Below are 22,028 nucleotides of genomic sequence, written 5' to 3' on the forward strand. Positions count from 1 at the left end.
TCCCCCACACTGACTGTTTCGTCTCATGCAAAGTGTTCAACCACCGTGTTTAAATATCACAACGAAGACAAAGATCCCACATACAACCTTCACAGACTGTAGGGGCAAGTGCTGTTAGCGAGCACCTATGAAGGCCGGCACGGCACACGAGGGGGGGGTGGGGTGGCTAACACCACGCCCGGCCGCCTTTTGTCTCCCCAGTGGCGATGTTTACACACCGCACCAGGTACTCATTTTAGGCTGAGTCGACCTAGGTCCGGTTCAGATAATCGTCACTGGTGTTGGCCGTGAGCGGGAATCAACTTGGGTGGCCAAGTTCATAGTGCAGCGCGCAAACCGGTAAACCACCGCTCCTCGCAACACCACACACTGAATCACCCACACACTCACTCAACACACTTCAGGTCACCTCACTTTTCTTTCCGCTTCGCCCACGACTCTCACCCATCGACACTCCCAGCATCGTTCACAACGCAGCTCGGTGTCCACACACACAACAGACGTCTGACGGGAGGATCCCTAAAAATAGCTCCAGGTGTGGATCTGAATCTGTTCCAATCCCACGCGCACTTTGTCAAAAGTGGAGAAAGCAGTAATACTGTGAAAAATATATTTAATTCATGAATTAACGACGCTCCGATTGGATACCAACAGAAATATCACGGGACACCGTCATTCCTGACAGCGCAAATAACAGACAACTCTATAATAACTCTTTAAACTTGATTTAGAGCTTTCGTGACTTCAGGAATTACGAAAGCTCTAAGTCTCTCATTGACATGCTAATTTCTCTACACCTCCCCCCTCTCTCTCTCTCTAAGGCCTCGACACAGAGGCGTTGTTTCTCTGTGTGCCTATGTGTGTGTGTCTCTCTCTGTGACTCTGTGTTGCCTCACTCTCTGCTTGTGTGTCTGTGTGTCTCCGTGTCTGTGTTTTGTCTCTCTCTCAAATTTAGCAATCTTTGGAAGAACGTTAATCAACCAGGCGGGGTGTTTACTGTTGTGTAAGCCGACTCTGTGTGTTGTATTGCATTATATTTCTAAGTTGATTAGGTTTGTTTTCTCTTTCATTTGTACCTGATGATGATGAGTTGCTTGTGTTGCAATCGAAACGTCGTATGCTATTGTTTAATTTATTTTCTTTCTAAGTGACTTTACCGAAAGAATCAATAGGTAATAACTCTTTACTTTGGGGGGTAGTGACGGCCTATTTGGCGGTCCGAGGGTTAGAAAATAACTTTAAGGCCCCCGTTTCAACGTGTAAACTCTTGAGTGAAATGAAATAAAAGACAGAGACGATAGTTCGAGATGTAACATGAGAAAAATGTAGACGTACCATAGGGACGTGGCGAGATGAAAGAGAGATGCAGACTAGATAGAGACGAGATCGTAATTGGCTTGATGTTGATTAGCACGTTACATTAATCAGGATTTGAATTCGAGTTGATATTTTTTTTCACTTGGCTTGTTTGTATCTGGAGCCACCACTGTTAAAGTACTGATCGCGAGTGACGCTACAGCAGAGGTGGTGGTGGAGAGGTGGCATGGTGGGTTAGCGCACTGCGCTCTGAAACCCGGGCAACACGAGTTCGATTGCCCGCCATGGCTAACATCAGCCGTGGCAGCGCGCATTCACTAAACCGCACTGACCGGCGTGGTGAAGTATGGCCAAGCAACCCACATGATCGACACAGTGTGTGTGGGAGGCCTTCACCCGTATCGTACAATGTTTGTCATTTGTGCCGTGATCACCCTGGATGTGATCTCGATCAATCTGGAAGTTAACCTGCCAGAGGCAATTTCCACGCTCCGAGACATCTGCAAGTTGCAGGGTGGGTGTCCCAATCACCGCTGAATCTGGGAACGCGCAAGCGGTTGGGGTAAATTTTACCAAGAGGGGCGTAGCGGCGTTCTTGCAAGGACATTGTACACTGCTCGCCGCAGAGAACCGCAGCGACGCGACGGCTACTCTACGATAGCTGGCGCCGAACTGCGCCATGCTCTCCCGCATGGCCTTTTCCTTCCGATGGGAAAGGGTTAATACGTAGCGTTGATTTAACGTTGAGTTCAAGTCGTACGATCTTTTCAATTCCTCGAGCGAAACAATAGTTCAGTTTTTATTCTGTTCACTTGCATTTCTGCGAGTTCATTCGATAACCACCAGTTTCCTTCCGTCATTTCGGTGACCCACGTCCACTTTGAGGCCGAAACCTCACGCTCGAAACTCTCCACCACCCTTCTTCCATCGCCGCAACAACGGCGCCAGGAGGGAGGGAAGGCTCTTCAGCCGACGGTCGATGCTGCCGAGCATCCTCAACTGCTCCCGCTGGAGCTCCACCTCCGCGTCGCGACGGGCCTTCTCCGCGCGCAGCCAGCGGGCGTTCTGGGCGGCGCGGCGCTCCACCAGCCTCAGCTGCCTCCTCGCCGCGTCTCCGTTGGCCCGCAGCAGCGCCACCGTCGAGTCCTCCCACCCGGCGCGCGTCTCACGGCGTCGAGCCGCGGCGGTGCCGCGGGGGATTCTCGGAGCCCTCCCCGCGGTGGGGCGAGTCGGTAGCGTGGGCTCCAGCGCACGTCCCCCAGACTCCCGTCGCTCGCGGTCCGCGGGGCGGCTGTTGCCGCCGCCGCCGCCGCCGCTGGGAAACGCCGACGCCGCGGAATGGGGCGGCTCCGTCGGTGTGCGCGGCCGGCCGGGATCAAGCTCGGCAGCGGCGGATTCTGCGACGTAGAAAATAAAATTGAATTCGCAACAGGAAGTTCCTTTAGTGGCAAGCAACGACTGTCGTTTAAACCGGTCGGGCGGGCAGCTCAGCGGGAGAGCGAGCGGCTTGCAAATGGAAGGTCGTGAGTTTGAATCTAAGTTAGACGCTCGCAGGCAATAAAATGACGACAGCTTTATGACGAAGTCAACGATGCTTACACTACAGAAATCATTACAAAATGCCCCACCACTGACTCAGGGCTGTAAACAGGAGTTGAGAGCCAATCACTCAATGCTTACTTGCTGCCGAAATTACATTTGGCTTCACAGCATTTAAGGATGTATTTTAATGCTGTGAAAAACCTTAGCTGTAAATTCTGGCTGTCCGACCCGTGAGAAATAAGTTGCGAGTTCACATTGCAGTCACAAGTCGGCTCGGCTGATCCCACTAGGGTCTATAGATGTGCTGCGGCGTAAATGACGACTCCGAGGGAGGCTGCTGTTAGGAGCTCACGCCACGTTTATTGGGGGCTTACGCCAAAGTGTGTTTAGGGGCTTACGCCTACCCACCCCCCTAGCGATAACTCCCCAGGGGACAGGGGTACCCAGATTCCCTACAACCCCAGCCTCGGCCCGTCGGGCGGAGTGGCCTCCCCTAGCCTCGGCTGAGGATCAGCTCCCCTGAGTCCCCACTCCTACCCCCGACGACCCCCGTTACATCCCCGGGTCCCCCTTTAAATACCCCCCTGGGGCATGACGTCACCGTCCCCCCAGGGTCCGCCTGACGTCACGTTCTGCGACGCCACTCTCTCCGAGGGCGAGCGTGACGCGACGTCACCCACTACTCCCCTACAGATGCAAGCGTGGGAAGTCAATAGGGATCATGCTGTAGACGTCCTGGAATGATGGAAGTTCCACCACTGGCTCAGGACGTCTAGGCACATAAACCATCACGCAAACTCCGATCATCCTCGCAGCAGCGGCTTTTGGCTCTCCATCGAACAAAGACGGTCACTGCATCGTGCGTTTTCAGATGCGCTTCTGCGGCCGTCTAGAAAGCTCTTCCCTTCTGATATTAGGAAGATACTTGAGCTATGAACTTTTAAATCTAGATTAAAATCTCATTTCTTTAGAACTGCTTTGTGCGTTTAGTTTGTTGTCTTTCCCCCGCACCTCCGATGAGCACGGTTGACTATGTACGGTGCGAAGGAAGATCAACATACATAGATACGACCAACAACAGAGGATTTGATCATATGTAGCTCACCTCTTCCTCTATTGCCCATTCTCTTCCTCTTCCCTCCCCCCTCGATTCCTTCCCGTCCCTTCCCTGACCTTTCGTGACCCCCTAAGTACCCCTCTATCGGGGTCACTCATTCCTCAACCCTTGCACACCCCTGCCATCTAAATCATCCTATTGTCATCGTTTCTTAAACTATGTTGATAAGCACCTCGAGTGAAAGCGCTCTATGAATACATAAAACAAGGTAAGATGTATCCGCATTGTCAACTGCTTCAATGACTTGGATAAGGCATTGCAGATTTGTTTTTTTTTGGAAGCACCTAGAGCTGCAGCAAGATCTAACCAACCGCCAGGGCGAGCGCCACGGACGGGCGACACCTACACCGCGACGAGGGATCCCCCTCCCCGAGGGACATCCAGCGGTTATCGGCCGCCGCCAGGGCGCACTCAAGAGGTTTGCGGACGCTCACCGTCGGAGGAGCCGGCGTCGGGGCCGCACGCGCCGCCCTCCATCCGCTCCAGCCTGTAGGAGGCCAGCGCGAGGCGCTCGGCGGACGTCAGCCCCTGCCGCTGGCGCCGTCCCGCGGCGTGCCCGACGGTCGTCCGCGGCTCGTCGCCCGACGCCCCGCGGCTCGTCGCCCTGACGCGGAGCGGGCAAGCCGGAGGTTTCCCGCGCGATTTCTCGGTCCGCGGGCGTGCTCTCGGCGGGCGGGCGGCTTCTTCCCGGGCTGCCCCTCGCCCCGGACGCAAGGCCAGGGGCACGCCTAGCCCGGCGAGGACCTCGCGGTGCCCGGTCACCTCCAGCCCGGCCAGGAGACGCAGCTCAGCGGCCGTGAAGCGCTTCTTCCGACGCGTCCCTCGCAGATTCTTGCGAGGGACCTGTGCCGAGGTATAACCGCGCGGGAGGTTTAGTCCTGTTGTATATATCGGCCTTTTTCCAAAAATGTATATTAAGAATAATTCTGCCGCTTGTTTAATAATAATCGATAAAATAAATAAATAAAACTTGCTCAAACCCGCTACCTCCCACAAGCACCAAGCATCTGGAGGTCGTAAAAGGCCATTAAATTATAAACTCCGGGGCAAAGGGAGGTTAATGACATCTGCAAAATCCCCAGATTGCCAAAGGACCGCATGCCATAACCTGCTTGGCGCTTTGGACAGTTCACAAACAAATATCCAGAATCACAGGCACGGACACAAAGCACAGGGCAAACGGACATTATAACTGATATATTTTTTTAACGGTAAAAGTTCGAAGCCTGGCTATAAGAATAAGTCGGCATGATAGACCGCACTATTTCTTATTTTATTTCTTATTGTAGCTTTCTATCTACGTGACTTTACCAAGAGAACAAAAGTACATGAGTTCCTGCAATCACGAAAACTTAAGTCCAAACTAAGCTATATCTCTGACCTCGAGAATAAAAAGCACGGATCCCTGGATGCAGACAGGGAGCAAAAGTTAATAAAACCCTTGAAATACCGGAGGTAACATCTAATGACATTACAAATCTTGGTTAAACATAAACCGAATAATATCACAAGAGATTAGACCTAGGGTAACTCAAAAAGAGATACAAGAAAATAGGTCAAACACACAAGACCAGATAATATGTATTCCATGGAATCAGAGCCTCCCCGGCCGCCTTTGTCTTCCAACAATGACACAAACACATGGTAGCCATAATATACGTATGAAGGGAGAGTGCCTCCCCTCCCTCTTAGCAGACACCACGAAGGGATGGGCTGGGAATGCAAACAAACATAAAATGTGATGGTAAGTCAAAGGTCAAAAAGGGGGGGGGGGACGGGCAGCCAGGCCGCTGCTGCCACAGGAGGAGGATGGTGACAGAGGGCATCTGTTTTTTTCCTCTCTCTCGCAAGAGACGCGGAGAGAGGAGAGAGAGAATTTCACATTTAAGCACGGACACGGGCTAATTAAAAAAACGCTGCGAGCCTCGGTGCACGAGGCGGATAGAACGGAAGCCGCAGGTGGGCAATGGGGATTGCGTGGACGCACGTGTGGGACCGGAGTCGGCACCGCTGGCTTCCCTCCGTCGCTCGTCTCCTCCAGCTCCACCTCCACCTCGGCCCACGCAGGCTTTGTGCCACCGAGCCGCTCAATGCCAGCCTCAACGCCGGACTGCAGCTCCTCCTCTGCACGAGGGGGACGCAACAGCAGCCACAACAGCAACATCACCAGCAACGGTGCTAACCCCTTCAACAGCAACACCACCACCAACAATAATAATGGCTCTGGGTGCCACCTGGGCGCCCAACTTGTTGCGAAGGTATCGCGGTTCAGATCCAGCAGGCCGCCCTGGTTGTTCCTGCGGTGGTGTATTAAACGGAAAATTATGTCTTAGTGTGCTTCAACAGTGGGGGTTAAAATATTACCCCGGCGTCATTTGAAAAGAGCAAGCCACCATGTGTCGGTGTCATGGACCACATTTGTCAAATTCGCAAAAAAATTACCCGAAAATGACTCAGAATCTTTATTTATACTGGAGGTATCTGATGAGCTATGAAGTTCTGTTTCACAGATGTCCGGTAGTTGTCCAGTAATGCTTGACTGGGATTACACCTACCAATCATTGCCTTAGACTGGAAGTCTAAAAAGCTTGCTCGCAGGCAAGGTTGCGAATCACCTTGTGCCGCACAAGGACAGCTGCCCCTGGGGGTGCCGTGCTAAATATTGGAGATGAGATGCGACGTAAGTCACTGATCGTGTCTAAAGTGTCGTTAAATGCCTCCCCTGGGCTTAAGGGGCACCTCTATCGCAAGCTAATCATTATCACAGTTTACCGCATTGGCAAGAAATCACACCTGCACAACCTCTTTCGTTTTTCACAACCGCCAGTGTCCACGTGTCACAGTTAACCACACCCCCTTGCAGTCCGCTGAATTGGTCTTCGGAAGCTGCAGTCGCACCTGTTTAGACGGAGACCACGCGGTCAAGAGCTGTTATCGGCTTTGGTCAGGAGACATTTTAGCCTGCTCGGCAATGCCAGGCAGAGACTCTTACCAGGGCAAGAGGTTTCAATCTTCACAATCGTCCGACTCCTGGGTCGTGTTCTGTCCACTTGACTTTGCAGGACTGTATGCCTGCTGTAAGCCGCAAAATTCATATCTGTAAAGCAAACATTACAGATGTGACTTAACGTCGCATTTCGTAATGAAAACATAATCATCATCACGATCCATGGGCAGATAGCCCGTAGGTGTCCACTGCACATTTTGTCCTTTGTTTCCACTTTCCTCTGTCTTGTATCAATTTACTTAAGTAGTGCCACATCTTTCTGGCAGCAATCTCTCATGTCAAGCCATTCTCTGTTAAGTCTTCCTCTCCGGTTCCTTCCAGTTTTCCCGAATAACGCATATTGAATTTTCCTGTTCTTGTCCATTCTACATACGTGTCCAAATAGTGCCAGTTTCCTTCTCATCACTGCCTGCATCATCAGGTTGTCTTCTTCGACCTGCAACCATTTTCTTATTTCTACGTTGGTCACTCTTTGGGTCAAGCTTAGATGCAATATCCTTCTGTAGCAATTAATTTCAATTGGCAGTATCTTATCTCTGTCAGTCGTTTTTTTTTATTAAAACATACCAGTTACTAATTATCCAGCACAAGTCAACGTGAATCATACTCCAGCTTTATTTCTCTGAGCTAAGCACCCGCAGGGCATGTCTGTCACTTGCTCTACAGACGCCCGAAATTTGCAACCGCGCCTGATGCAGTTTCACGAATCTGCCAGGGTAAGGCACTCCCAGCTTAATTCCCTCTTCCAGAGCGCATTTCATCCAAGTTGGACTTTGACAAAAATAAAGACTACGCCCCTACGGTCATCATAATTTCACCCCAAATTCAACTTGGCAATTCAGAAGGTTTTTTTTGTGACTGGCACAAGGGGAAGGCATAACAAAGGAGATGGGGTTGCGATCCGTCTGTTAACGACTTTGCCTGGTATACAGGACGTCCTGGGTTCGATCCTTGCCCCGACGTCTGTATATTTTTGAGTTTGTTGCGTGGATTTTTCTCCGCGTCCTGCGGTTTTTCCCTCCACATTTAGAAACAGGTATTTACGAGTATTTAGCACCTATACATTTCCAATTGATAAGCTAGTTCGTTGAGCTATTGTGGCCAGGTCGCTTCTGAAAAAGAGCTATACTGCTCAGTGGGCCTACTCTCTTCCACGGTCTCTCACCTCACCCCTCTCACTCCCCTCCCCACCACCACATACTCTCCACCTCTCCTCCAGACTCTCCAACCTCTTCCCTCTCACTTCACTCTACTTTTCTCCACTCTCCTACCTCTCTCCCCTGCACGCACTCTCATACTTCTCCCCTCTCATCTCGATCTCCTCCCCCTCCGCTCCCTCCCCCGTGCGGCGGGACGCTCGGCACGGGCGGTGCCCGCCGGGTAGCGGGGCGTGGCCGTGCATGGCACCGAGGCTCCGTGGCTCACCGGCTTCACCGCTCGGTTCGCGCTGGCCGCGACCCGCGCCGTCGCCGGCACCGTCGCCGGCGCCGGCACCGTCGTTCGCTTGCCGAGCGGAGGCCGCATGCCGCGCGCGGCCGCGCTCCGGGTCACCGGCGCGCTTTTCACTCCCCAGCGCGAGGGACGGGGCCCAGTCCGGATGCGCCACTTCGAACAGCGCCGACGGCTTGCCTAGACACGAGGGAGGAAACGCGCAATCGTTATTTGTCGAAAACGCTTTCAGCAGCTGGAAATACATTTGTGTTGCTGTCCACATTACTAGATGACGGGCTGGGAGAAGGTCTATTCATCTGAACCTCTCTGGAAAACGAAGCAATCAAATGGTTCAACCACTCGCAACCGAAACTCTTGGCTCTTCGCAGGCCTGCGGGAAAGAAGATGCCAAATAGTTCGTCAACGCTGAGAATTGCCTTCCGTAGGAACGCAGGCGCAACATTCCTACCGAGGCTAGACCAGCCGCGGGGAATCAACAACTCGACGACACCCGAGGTAAAGCACGCATGGCTTGTGCGCGTGCCACGTGGTCTTCCTGGGCTGCCCGTGACGTCCGCGAGTCACGTGGTCTTCCCGGGCAACCGGTGACGTGCGCGAGTCACGTGCCGTGCATGAAGTGCGCGCCGCACACGCGCGCTCCCCCTCCTGCTCCAGGTCCATCGCTCGGCGCGTCGTCACCGCCGCCGCCGCGTCGCAGGCGACGGAGCCAGGCGGCGCGGCGCTGCGCGGACAGCTGCCGCGTCTTGTCGTCATGGTGGTGGATGACGCACGGGATGCGGAAGAACGAGACGTGCTTGTCTCGCGCCGAGCGGCTCCGGCAGCCGCGCACTGCGCAGTTCACCATGGCGGGGCGGTGGGGGGGGGATAAGGTGGGGGGGGGTAAGGTGGGGGGGTAAGGTGGGGGGGGGGTAAGGTGGGGGGGGGATAAGGTGGGGGGGGGGGATAAGGTGGGGGGGGGGTAAGGTGTGGTGGGGGGTAAGGTGTGGTGGGGGGTAAGGTGTGGGAGGGGGGGTACGTGGGGTGGACACCAGCAGGGGGATGGACACCGGGGGGGGGGATGGACACACGGGATGGGGGTGGACACGAGGAGGTGGACACGCGGCGGGGAGGGGGCACGGGATGGAGGTGGACACGTGAGGTGGACACGCGGGGTGGACACGCGAGGGGGGGGGGTACGCGAGGTGGACACGAGGGAGGTGGACACGAGGGAGGTGGACACGAGGGAGGTGGACACGAGCGAGCTGTCGTCGCGCTGATGCTGGACGGGCGGGGGAGTGTACACGGGAAGCGGAAGTGACGACGATGGGAGGGCGCTGTTTTGCTTTGCGCTGAACACGTGACCCCCCCGCCCCCCGCACCCCGCCCCTCACCCCCCGCCCCTCACCCCCCGCCCCTCGCCCCCCGCCCCTCTTCGCGGAGTCCCCACGAAGGCCGCGAGCTCCACGGTGGGCGGGGGGGGGGGGAAATCGCGGTCACGTGACGCGTCACCAGGAAGGGGCGGCCGTGTCTCCATAGCAACGCGACGCGCGGCTCCAAGCGAGACCCCGAGTAAGAGCGCCCCCCCCCCAGTGAGACCCTGAGAGAGAGCGACTCCCCCCCCAGTGAGACCCCGAGTAAGAGAGGGCCCCCCCACTGAGACCCTGAGAGAGACCCCCCCCCCCCCAGTGAGACCCCGAGAGAGAGCGACTCCCCCCCCCCCAGTGAGACCCCTGAGAGCCACTCCCCCCCCCCCCCCCAGTGAGACCCCGAGAGAGAGCGACTCCCCCCCCCCCAGTGAGACCCCTGAGAGCCACTCCCCCCCCCCCCCCCAGTGAGACCCCTGAGAGCCACTCCCCCCCCCCCCCCCAGTGAGACCCCTGAGAGCGACTCCCCCCCCCCCCCCCAGTGAGACCCCCGAGAGCGACTCCCCCCCCCCCCCCAGTGAGACCCCTGAGAGCGACTCCCCCCCCCCCCCCCAGTGAGACCCCCGAGAGCGACTCCCCCCCCCCCCCCCAGTGAGACCCCTGAGAGCCACTCCCCCCCCCCCCCCCCCCAGTGAGACCCCTGAGAGCCACTCCCCCCCCCCCCAGTGAGACCCCTGAGAGCGACTCCCCCCCCCCCCCCCCAGTGAGACCCCCGAGAGCGACTCCCCCCCCCCCCAGTGAGACCCCTGAGAGCGACTCCCCCCCCCCCCCCAGTGAGACCCCCGAGAGCGACTCCCCCCCCCCCCCCAGTGAGACCCCTGAGAGCGACTCCCCCCCCCCCCCCCAGTGAGACCCCTGAGAGCGACTCCCCCCCCCCCCCAGTGAGACCCCTGAGAGCAACTCCCCCCCCCCCCCCCAGTGAGACCCCCGAGAGCGACTCCCCCCCCCCAGTGAGACCCCTGAGAGCGACTCCCCCTCACACCACCCCCCCCCCCCCCCCGGCGTGAGATCCCTACGCCCTCTGATGTGTTTCTTGTGTTGTACAGGGTGTGTTGTTCAGCGTGATGTCCGACGTTTCGCTCCTTCGTGCTGATAGCTTCTTCAGAGGGATGTATACTGTATTATTAGTCGTGTGTAATCAGCGTGTATGGCTCAGCCACCACCGCGACAGCCCACACAGCGGCGGTCACCCCGAGTCCTGACTGCGAGTCTCCGCACCGTGCCCCCTGGTGACACGAGGTGACATGTCGTGTCACCTCGTGTCACCGGTGACACGAGGTGACACCTGGAGTCGACCACCCCCCCGGTAACACGAGGTGACAACTCGAGTGGACCGTGCCCCCGGTGACACGAGGCGACATCTCGAGTGGACAGCGATGTGACAGGGTTCCATCCCCTTACCCCTCTCTCTCTACCGCTCTCTCTAACTCTCTCCCTACAAACCTAGCACCGGAACCGTCACCCCTGCGCCTAACCCATAACGTCCTCTCTACCCCTTACGCTAACCTTCATTCTAAACCCCGCGTTCCCATCAAATCCACTGCTGCCATTCACCCATCCCGTGGCCCCACCTTGCCCTGATGCACCCAACGTGAGCTGCGGCGCGAGTTTGACACAGCGTGGGCACAATGGGGCATCTAAACCTGTGGATGAATCCCAGGCAGACACGAGTCACTGTGTCGGTGTTTTCTCCCATGGCTCTCGACAAGTGAAATGCAGCAGCAGCTTTCGACTTTTCAAGTGTCTGTTTCCAACAACGGTTGTGTTTTTACGATGCGCAGATTTACACTGATATATATTTTTAAGCATGCAGGTATAGCGACCCGAGCCAGCTTGTGCTGTAAAGCAAAACTTCGTTTAACGTGCACCTTCTGCGCATTTGTCGAGCGTGAACTCCACGTTCCTGCACCCATCGGCGTGTCGCTTGGCTCGAGACGACAGCAACAGCGCAGCAGCGCAGCTGTTGGCTCTTCGTGACGGCAGTCTGCCGTCTTCGCAGGATGTCCGACTCCGACGCGGAGAGAGAGGAAGACAGAGATGAGGACGTGGTCGGAGACGAGGAGGAGGAGGAGGATTTCGTGAGCGATGAAGGCAAGGAGGGGGAGCAAGGGGATGAGGAAGAGCACCAAGAAGAAGATGTGGAGCCAAAGGAGGTAACGTCATGGGGGAGACGATGTCGCAGGAGCCACCAAACTGTCGCTCTCAACTCGACTGTTTTTTTTTTGTTGAAATTATTTTTTAAATACGTGGGGTTCATACTCGGTGCACACACAACAAGGTTTTAATTTTGTATTGTCGGTTGCGCACAGATTGAAGTGAAAGCGAGTTAAGATATTCATTTATTTAATTCGCAAGCGTTGGCTGTCGTGTGCTGTGCCATACCTCAAATCTCAATGAGTCGGTGTATTTCACCAGGTCAGAACTCTTGCCTGCATGGGCCCTTATACACACCGTTCGTTGTTTTTTTCCTGTATTTTTCCCGTTGCGTGTAGTCACTTTAAGATTTTTCTTGTTCATGTTTTTGTTTTTTTGCGGTTGCACCCGAGTCAAGAGCCGCATGGCTCACAGGGTTATAGCTAATAAATGAAACTGAAAATGAAATAACATAAATATTCCACTTCCCCAGGTTGTTCCCGATAACCCGTTGGCACTTTCGGACATCCAAGAGTGCATCTCGCTCCTCTGCAAGACCGGCGACGGATTGGCGCTCGCGTACGTGCGTCTGCTTGCCGCAGCACGGTAAGGCTTGCGCTCCTGCCCAGATAGAATCACGGGTGCACAGACACAGGCAAACAACTTGGAGTCGCCACAACTAACAGATTGAGATATAACGCTGTGTGCCCCCCTCCCAGCTATAGCAATTTCTAAAATCGTTGCATAAAGGTCTAGCCTTGTGGCGATGTGGCGCACGCCTGTAATCGAGCACTGTGGAGGTAGCGAGGGTTGGTGGGTCACGCATATCGTGTGAAACGCCCTTCCCGTTGGGGGTCGGGGAGGTGCCATACACCGGCACGCCAGGAGAAGGCGTTTAGAGTATTTGTTTGCTGCTATAAATGCCCACGTGTTATGAGCCACTTCGTTGAGCTATCGTTTGTGATAGCCAGGTTCGCCTCTGATAAAGAGCTAGAGATCTCAGTGGGCCTTACCTGGTAAAAATAAAAGGCAGTACAGCATAAATGTTGACTCCACCGGTTCCGTCTGTACGGGATAGAATGTTGATTCATCACATGCGTGGATTGCTCCGTTTTCCTCACACATGTAAACACTTATTTATTGGTACAAAAATATCTGAATATCTAGGGGTCCACAGAGCTTGGCCAATAGTTGGCACCGTCTCGCCTTTCCCGCTCGACTGTGGTTCCTCGCGCCTCCAAGGCATTCTCCCCCTCGAGTGTGAGCTAACACTGTTGCACATTATGAGTTGAAATTACTATTTTTGAGTCCCGTAGACACGATGATTTACTTGGGCGTAGTCCTAACTCTGTGATTCTGTCAGCTTTGTTTGCTGACTTCTGCGCCAATGTATGTATGTCGAACGTCTTTCACACTGTATGTAGCGAACCGTGCTGGAGTGGTGGAGGAAGGACACCAAACTAAATGCAAAGATCAGCTCTATCACAATTAATCAGACTTTGTCTTTGTCTGCCGGCAGGTCCCTGACGAACATCTCAATTCTCAGCGGATATCCGCACCTAAGATATATCGACGTTTCCTCCAACAGAATTGCTGATCTGTCTCCACTGTCAAACATGTCCTACCTTGTGAGTACAACTGCAGTATTCTAAGTTATTGTTACACATTGGAGTCTTTTCGTTTTAAAATTAGGAATTGAGATTGCTGCTTTAATGTTCATACGCATGCAGTCCGTTGCATTTACTCACGCTATCCTTGCAGACAAATTTTCGCCATACCCTCAGTGAACTTGTGTGTTTGAGAAGAGCTTTGACAGTGAGGAGAGTTTCTTTGTTGTTGATAATAAGCAATGCTGTTGGTAACTTTTTGTGTCTCCGTAATGACTGAAACACCCTTACAAGCTGTGATACACTTGCATATCAACGTGGGTTTTCCAGCAGGGGAAAACGGTTCGAGTCCGCCAACACTGCCCCACACTTCTATCAGAATGTGGACATGCATTTAACTTTGGGCGCCACGGTGGCGAGATTTTACCTACCTCGCCTGGTGTACAGGGTGTTATGGGTTCGATCCCGACCCTGACGCCTGTATAATTTGAGTTTGCATGTTCTCCCCGTGGTCGTGTGGATTTTTCTCCGGCTCCTCCGGAATTTCCCTGCACATTTAGCATGAACGCGCTTTTAGAGTATTTGGCTGATATCCATTGCCACGTGATGAGCCACCTCGTTGAGCAATCATTTGTGACCAGGCCGCTTCTGAAAAACAGCTACGTAGCTCGGTGAACCTTACTTGGTAAAATAAACGTTGCAACGAGCCATACGGGACACGGCGCGCTTGCGGCTGCGCGCCGATTGTACTTGCGCGTCGCGCGCGTCGTGCGCAGGTGTCGCTGAAAGCCGACGGCAACGTCGTGGAGACGACGGAGCACCCTGCGCCGCTGGCCCACCTGCAGGTGCTGAGCCTGGCCCACAACCGCGTGGCGAGCGCCGGCACGGGGCTGCAGCACGCGCAGCTCCAGGCCCTCAACCTCACCGGTGCGTCCCACCCGCGTCTCCTCGCGTCTTCTCCACCCACCCACTCACCCACCCACCCACCACTGTTTGCCCCGGTGACAGAGGCCGTCTCCAGGGTACACGGCGAATCGGGGCGATCGCCCCGGGGGCCCCGCACTTTTGGGGAGCCCCCGCGCTTCGAGATCACGACGTCAGATGCAATACTTGCGGTTTAATTTGAAAGCGTCGGGGGGCGGGGGGGCCCACACGGTGGGGTTTGCCCTGGGCCTCAAACCTCCCCCCCCCCGCCCCCATGGACCTCGATTTCCTGGGCAAGGCCAGTGAAGATTATCTGAACCAGTCCTAGGCCTCACCTAGGTCGACTCAGCCTCAAATTAGTACCTGGTGTGGTGTGTAAACATCGCCACTGGGGACGCAGAGGCGGTCAGGCGTGGTGCTGGCCACCCACCCCCTCGTGCATCCTGCCTGGCCGTCGGAGGTGCTCGCTAACAGCACTTGCCCCAACGGTCTGCTAAGGCTATCGGGGGGGGGGGATCTTCGTCAAATTTGTGTTCCTAGGTAACGCGCTGGTGCGGGTGGAAGGCTTGGGGAGCGCGTGTCGCCTGGTTTGGCTGCACACGCTCGAGCTCCGTGGCAACAAGCTCTCCTCCACTGCTGGGCTGGAGCAGCTCACCAGTCTTCAGCAGCTTTACATGGTACGTATACGCGCACACCCGCGCACGTACGCACACCGCATCGCGCACGCACACACAAGGGAATCATGCACACATACGCCCGACACAATGTACACTTATAAAGAGTGCCTACATACGTAGTTTGTCGTCCATCCCGCGCGCCTCCGGTTGGCTGCGTACGGCGCGAAAAAAGTTCAACATATATACGTGAACACAGTGCAGCATTCAGCCCAATCACACAATGACTTCACAAAAAGAAGCTCATCAAGTGCTTTTCATTTTAGTTTTCTCAGGTCTACCCTACCCACCGTCTGGGAGGATGTATTTATACCGTGCATTCCAAGAAGTGTAGATATTTCACACATTTCACCCCACCAGGCGCACAGGCTTACCACAGGCGTACCACGAGTGACGCATTTCCACCCGGCACACATTTCGTGCTCGATAAATGTGTACGTGTAAGGGTGTGCGCGGTTCATGGTCTCTACCCGGGTTGGCTACGTGCGGCGCGGTTGGCTAACGTACGGTGAGGAAAATAATTTCAAAGTACGTACACGCATACTCTGATGAAGGGCCAATTGAGATTTGCGGTGCGTTCTGTGTGCCTGCGGTGGGGGGTGGTGCAGGCCGCTAATCAAATAACTCGGCTCGAAGGACTCTCCTCGCTGCACAAGTTGACCACGCTGCACCTCCGGGACAACCGCGTCAGCTCGCTCGGCGGTTTCAGCAGCAGCATGGCTGCGCTGCAGTACCTCAATCTGCGGTGCGTACGATTTGTTGTGGGTGGGGAGGGGTACTCTGGCGGTTAGTGCACTTCGCTACGAACCCGGCGACCCGAGTTCGATTCCCGCTCAAGGATCAAACACCAGTGACGATTATCTGTGCCGGTCCTGGGCCTCCAGTAGGTCGACTCAGCCTCAATTGAGTACCTGGTGCGGTGTGCAAACATCGCCACTGGGGAGACAAAGGCTGCCGGGCGTGGCGCTGGCCACCCACCCCATTGTGTGCCGTGCCGGCTTAAGTAGATACTCGCTAACTGCACTTGCCCCAACAGTCTGTTAAAGCGATGTCATGATTCATTCGCAGCAGCTTTTGGCTCGCCATCGAACGAAAACGGTCACTGCATCGCGCGCTTTCAGATGCGCTTCCGCGGCCATCTGGAACGCTCTTCCTTCCGATATTAGGAAGCCACTGGAGCTATGCACTTTTAAATCTAGATTGAAAACGAATTTCTTTAGAACTGATTTTTGTGTTTAGTTTGTTGTCCTTCCCCTGCACGTCCGATTAGTAGAATTGGCTATGTACGGTGTGAAACAAGTTCAACACATGTACATACGTACATGCCTCCCCCCGACCCACCCCGCTATTCAAGGAATAGTCATCGTTGGGTGTCGCGATTCCATTCCAAGATCGCTTTTAAGTTTTTTTTTGTATAGTTTTTTTGTTTGTTTTCCCGTCTCATTTGTTCTCTCAGTCTGGTTCGCCCCCGTGGCTTAAAGAAATCATGCTTGCCCTATATAATTAGCGGCATCATAGATGACGCACTATGGCGCAGCGCTCGCAATTCGATACGTAGAAACGATGCGCAACAAACTCGGTGGCAATTGGCGGTGTGGTCGTCTGTGCAGGGGAAACAAAGTGGAGGACGTGAAAGAAGTGCTGAACCTGCGATGCCTGCCTCTGCTGAGGGTGCTCGTTTTGTCCGGTAAAAATCCAGAGCCCTCGTTTCGCAACGAACACGTGTACACCTAATCATGCATGTGCTTACACGCGCACACGTTCCTGTGCGTTGCCTGGGACGAAGAGTTGAACGGTCTTCTTTCTGTTGCTCATGCCAATGTCGAGCAACAACTATATTTTCACATTAAACGAAACTATTAAACTAAACTGTTCTTATTTTACCAGGTAAAGGCCCCACTGAGCGATGTAGCTCTTTTTTCAAAAGCGACCTGGCCACAAATGATAGCTCAACGAAGTGGCTTATCACGTGGAAATTTATAGCAGCCAAATACTCTAAACACACGTTGATGCTAAATGTGGAGGGAAAAACCCGTGGTGGCGTGGATTTTTCTCCGGTAGAATCAACGTGCTTTTCGAGTGTTTGGCTGCTATAAATGTCCACATGATAATCATCCACTTCGTGGAGCTATCATTTGTGGCCAGGTCGCTTCGAAAATAGAGCTATACATCTTAATGGGCCTTACCTGGTAAAATTAAAAAAAAATAGTTTCGTAGTTCAAATCTTCATCGTCAACCCTTGATCACCTGCACCTACATCCGCAAACCACTGTCGCCCAGGCGACCGCGCGGCCGCCGTACCACTCTCACAGCGGCGTTCCAATCTCGTGCAGAAAATCGATGCTCCGACGGATTTGGTAACGGCGAGGGGGAGGAGGAGGCAGCGGCAGAGGAGGAGGACGATGAGGCCGGCGGAATGTACCGCGCGTTCGTGCTGACCACGCTGCCCCGCTTGGAGCGGCTTGACAAGCAGCTCATCACCGCAGAGGAGAGGGCAAGCGCCGCACAGGTACGGCGCACGGCGGGCAGCGCGGGTGGAGATTTCGGGGTCGCCGCGAAGGATGGCAGATGACGCGGGTCGCACCGACCAACTCGTGAGCAGTAGAGTGGAGTTTGAGTTGTGGTTGATTGCTTACGAGGATGATGATGATGGTCCCGTGTAGCCGGTCGGCCGGCTGTTTTACACGGGAGGAGATCCGTGGTGCCTCGCGAGCAGCAGCAGCAGCAGCAGCAACAACAAAAGACAAAAACGTCGATAGTGCACAGAAGGGGGGGGGGGGGCACAGGGTCCTATATAAATATTTTTCACGAATTCAAAAATGTAACAGCAGTGTAGAGGATGAGAGAACGGTTGCCTCAAATCGTCGCTGCTTCTTCCACATTTAATGAGATAAAGCGGTTTTATTCTCGCTCAAATAATACGGCAAATTATTTTTTGATTTAAAGCTTTCGTGACTGCAGGGATTCATATTCTTGGTTCTTTCGGTAAAGTCACGTAGAAGGGAAACAATGAAATAATAAAATAAATAGAAAATTATAAAAATATATTTTTTATATATTTTTGTATTTTATTGTTTCCCTTCTACGTGACTTTACCGAAAGAACCAAGAATAACAAATTATGTGTTTTCCTTGCAGTGCCTTTTTATTACTTTTTTTGAAACGGCGTAAAATATCGTCAAATTTAGTTTAACACGTAGGCTAGTAAAAATGCAAAGAATGAGGGTGAACAAAACCCTCGTTCAAACGTGTAACCGGCATTGACACCTGTCCAGGTCTGACCCGGAGAGTCCAGGAATTGGCCATTACGTTTGGGACGCAATAGGAAATCATGGTTCCTTGTGTTGCCTCCGATGTCTGGAGTAACAGAACCTCACCGAACCCACCCTCAGTCGTCACGACTTACACCCAGTGCCGGATTATCCCAGCAGCAAAAGTCGCTACATTAGCTACGGGCCCCGCACTTTCAAGGGGCCCCCGCGCTAAATGCTTTCAAGCTATCAATTCCGGTTCAGTGATTCTGCACATGCTCTACTACTATAGTACTGTACCGCCTTCAACTTTTATGAACGACCGGGTGTTTAAGGTTAGCGATTTGTCGTATTATCTGGCTGCATAGCAAATTTAAAAAAATACAATTACTTTACTGCGCAAGTAAAAAAAAAATTTGTGTCGTTATATTAATGTTTGCTTATTTATTTATTTAGAGCCCCTTTATAACATATGCTACAGGCCCCCCGCACTAGCTTAACCCGGCACTACTTACACTCGACATTCCACTGCGATGATGCGCGCGTGGGTACGGCAACCACTCAGGGGACGTCTGTGCGTCTGTTAAATCCTCCGAGAGTGAAGAGGACACAGAACGGCACCTCGTGGGCGTGCACTCGGCGCACTCCACCCAAAGTACTCGCCGGGTGACTCGACTCCACGCCTCGCGGAGATTGCAATTCTTGGGAGTCAATGACTACGCACAGTAGAACATGAGTGGCTCTTTCCATTATGAAATTATCATGGTGTATGCAGAGCAAACGGATTTATTGATTTAACTTATTTTCTCCGCCATGATCATTTTCATGTTGCGTGTATTTTTCTGTCTCTCGTTATTTATGTATTTCGTTTTTTTTGTACCATCTTTATAAGGGGACCGGCTAATTGATGTTGCAACATTGTGGGATGCAATTGAATGAATGACGCTCTATAAAATGCAATTATTTTTATAATTTCAGCACAGTTAATCTACCATACCGGTGGGCAGCTGTGCCTTTTGTGTGGTTCTCCTTTGATTATCCCACCCCTCTTCACGCGCCATGCCCCCCCCCCCCCCCGTTTTTTCCTCTTTATTCACAGGAAGGAGTCGATGCCTGACCAAAGGATGTAAGCAGTTGCCGGCCGTTCGCATTTATATTTACTCGGCGGCAATCCTCGCCCCCTGCTGGCAGGCTAATGCCCCGGTGTCATTCTTGCAAACGAGACTCGTCCTGGTCTCTTGAGTTGTCACCTGATTTAAAAAAAAACTCACCTACATCTAGAGATAAAACTCATTTCTTGAGAAATGCGTTTCGCGTGTTGAGTTTGTTGCCCTTCCCCCGCTACGTACGGCGCGAAATAAGTTCAACATGCGTACATACGTACCTGGTTAAACTAAATAAAGTTGACACTTGAAATATATCGGGCACGGTACAAACTCCACTGAATGCACACACAACTTGAAGGATGGCTGCGCTGTGCAACTAGGCTGCTGGGGCGGTGGTGGTGGTGGTGGTGGTGGTTGTCTCCCAATCGATTGAAATGCACGCAGGGGTTCCAAAGATTGCCGCGAAGTTGTGATTGCTTTATGTATGCTGTGCTCACAACAGGAACCAAACGAACGAATGTGCCGGAGTTGGTTTTGAATAAAAGGGCAAGGGAAAATGTTTACCTTATTGCGTATTTGCCCCTTTGTTGTTATTAAATCGGTGCGCCACACGGCGGCGTTGTTGGAACTCTCTCGCGTTTTTTCCTCCGATGCATTCTCAGATCGTGCCGCATGATGCTCGGCCTACGATGTCCGACGTTTCGCGCACACGTGCCGTCGCGAGCTGCCTCGGCAGTGTATATGCCATTCCTGATTCTTCGATTGATCACACGAGCGCAGGGATAGTTGCAAGCGGGACGTTGTTGCACCAGGCCCGGGGCTTGTTATGTGTGAGTGGTTTTTTTTTAGAGTGGCCATGCATCACTCCCCGCACAAGGGGAGCACAAAGAAGTAATGCGTAGTTACATTTGCCAAACCGTCGGCTACGACTGCAGATCTTTAACTGCTGTCTGGCGACACCACATTACCATCGTGCACAACGGACGCCTTGTACGTGCAAACAACGATTGCTTCGTTTTCAAATGATTGATTTATCATGGGACCTTTTTGCCAGCTTTAAAGGGTGAAAAATAATAGGTTTTACCCTTTCTGGCAATAAAGCAGGTATTAAGATGTTCAAAACCAAGTAGATACCTACTTGGTATGTAGTAGAAAAAGGTTTAATGATATAGCTGCTTATCCCGAACTATAAATACGCTGATACTTATAATAATAGGGTTTTCCCCTTTTTTACTGGCAACAAAACTGAAACCTTTTTACAAGGATTCATTTCTGCATTAACCACAATACCTGCAGTCAAAATGCAAACAAAAAACACACTCTGATACTATATCCATTGTCCTTGAAACTGATTGGTCCACACCAGAGACAGCTTTATTTTGAGCCTTTTGGCGTCATCTGGTCAAGCACCAATTGAGACGAGGCTCAAAAGAAAGCTGTCTCTGGTGTGGACCAATCAGTTTCAAGGACAATGCATCATATTATCAGAGTTTGTTTTTTGTTTGCATCTTGACTGCAAGTATTGTGGTTAATGCAGACATGAATCCTTGTAAAAGGTTTCAGTATTTTTGCCAGAAAAAAATGGAAAAACCCCATATTATTATATTTTGGTACTGGCAATGACGCTGCTCCTTGAATTGTCTTTCTCCTGTTCACTGTTTGGCGTTCTTTGGTCTGACACTGGTGAGACGAGGCCATAAAGAAGGCCGTCTCTGGTGTAGGCCAATCAGTTTCAAAGACAATGCCATAGATATTATCAGAGGATTGTTTTTTATTTGCATGTTCACCACAGATACTGCGTGTGGTTAATGCAGACTTCGTGATTCCTTGCAAAAGGATCCTATTTGGTGTTTGAACATCTTAACACATCCTGTTTTATTGGCAGAAAGGGTACAACATATTCTTAATTTTCAATCATTGTTTTGTTGACCAGTTATATAAAGGAAACGATTCAGTTCCTGAAGAAGGTCTCCGAGCACGATGGAGCGAAACGTCGGACATCGTGTCTGAATAACCACGCACAGTGTGCTGCCCGAAAATGCAATCGGAGAGCGCTGCAATGGCAGCAGCATCACAGTCTTTTTTTAAGTGTTTACATTAACATCACATTTTTTTATTTAATGTGATGGTAGTTTTAGCACGGGTTCACGAAACAATTATGGTTTACGCGTACGTGACGAGTCACATCGTAACGCCTCTTGTGCACCCTCGCTAACGTTGCGTCGCCGGAGACGAGTGAATGCGCTGCATTGATGTCACGACGCCTTGGGGAAGCGTAACTACTCGTTAGTTGTGCTCCCTTTGTTGCAAGGAGTGATGCATGTCCACTCTTAAAACGCTTGCATAACCAGCCCTGGGCCGCCGCAGGACGCATCCTCCTTCGTGACGAGCGCGTGTGTCAGCAGAAAGCAGGCAAATAATTAACTTTTTTTTTACGTACACCGAACGCTCATTTGTTTTTATTCCCCCCGTTATACAATGCGAATTACGGCAAAA

General features: G+C 52.7%; 2 protein-coding genes across 4 annotated transcripts; one reads left to right on the forward strand and one right to left on the reverse strand.

The window, feature by feature from the left end:
• Window positions 1–596: 596 nt before the first annotated feature.
• LOC116953521 (serine/arginine repetitive matrix protein 1) lies at window positions 597–9,299 on the reverse strand. Of its 2 annotated transcripts, XM_076075160.1 has the most exons (7): window positions 9,042–9,299; window positions 8,409–8,612; window positions 6,969–7,073; window positions 6,770–6,874; window positions 5,964–6,100; window positions 4,411–4,819; window positions 597–2,714 (listed from the first exon to the last, which is right to left on the reverse strand). In XM_076075160.1, the coding sequence occupies exons 1-7, from the start codon at window positions 9,277–9,279 to the stop codon at window positions 2,212–2,214; spliced, it is 1,701 nt and encodes a 566-aa protein (XP_075931275.1). In that variant the 5' UTR covers window positions 9,280–9,299; the 3' UTR covers window positions 597–2,211. The 2 variants fall into 2 exon arrangements, with proteins under 2 accessions (XP_075931275.1, XP_075931276.1); XM_076075161.1 differs by lacking the exon at window positions 6,770–6,874.
• A 525-nt stretch (window positions 9,300–9,824) lies between these two features.
• LRRC23 (leucine rich repeat containing 23) lies at window positions 9,825–20,095 on the forward strand. 2 transcript variants are annotated; one of them, XM_032973914.2, is made up of 10 exons: window positions 9,825–9,983; window positions 11,838–11,991; window positions 12,465–12,577; window positions 13,491–13,599; window positions 14,355–14,505; window positions 15,043–15,179; window positions 15,785–15,921; window positions 16,787–16,863; window positions 17,510–17,685; window positions 19,526–20,095. In XM_032973914.2, the coding sequence occupies exons 2-10, from the start codon at window positions 11,839–11,841 to the stop codon at window positions 19,541–19,543; spliced, it is 1,071 nt and encodes a 356-aa protein (XP_032829805.1). In that variant the 5' UTR covers window positions 9,825–9,983; window position 11,838; the 3' UTR covers window positions 19,544–20,095. The 2 variants fall into 2 exon arrangements, with proteins under 2 accessions (XP_032829805.1, XP_075931277.1); XM_076075162.1 differs by lacking the exon at window positions 9,825–9,983 and adding an exon at window positions 10,003–10,048.
• Window positions 20,096–22,028: the final 1,933 nt, after the last annotated feature.

Source organism: Petromyzon marinus, chromosome 52, assembly GCF_048934315.1.
Source record: "Petromyzon marinus isolate PM22_M1 ecotype Great Lakes invasive population chromosome 52, UKy_Petmar_22M1.pri1.0, whole genome shotgun sequence".
NCBI lineage: Eukaryota > Metazoa > Chordata > Hyperoartia > Petromyzontiformes > Petromyzontidae > Petromyzon > Petromyzon marinus.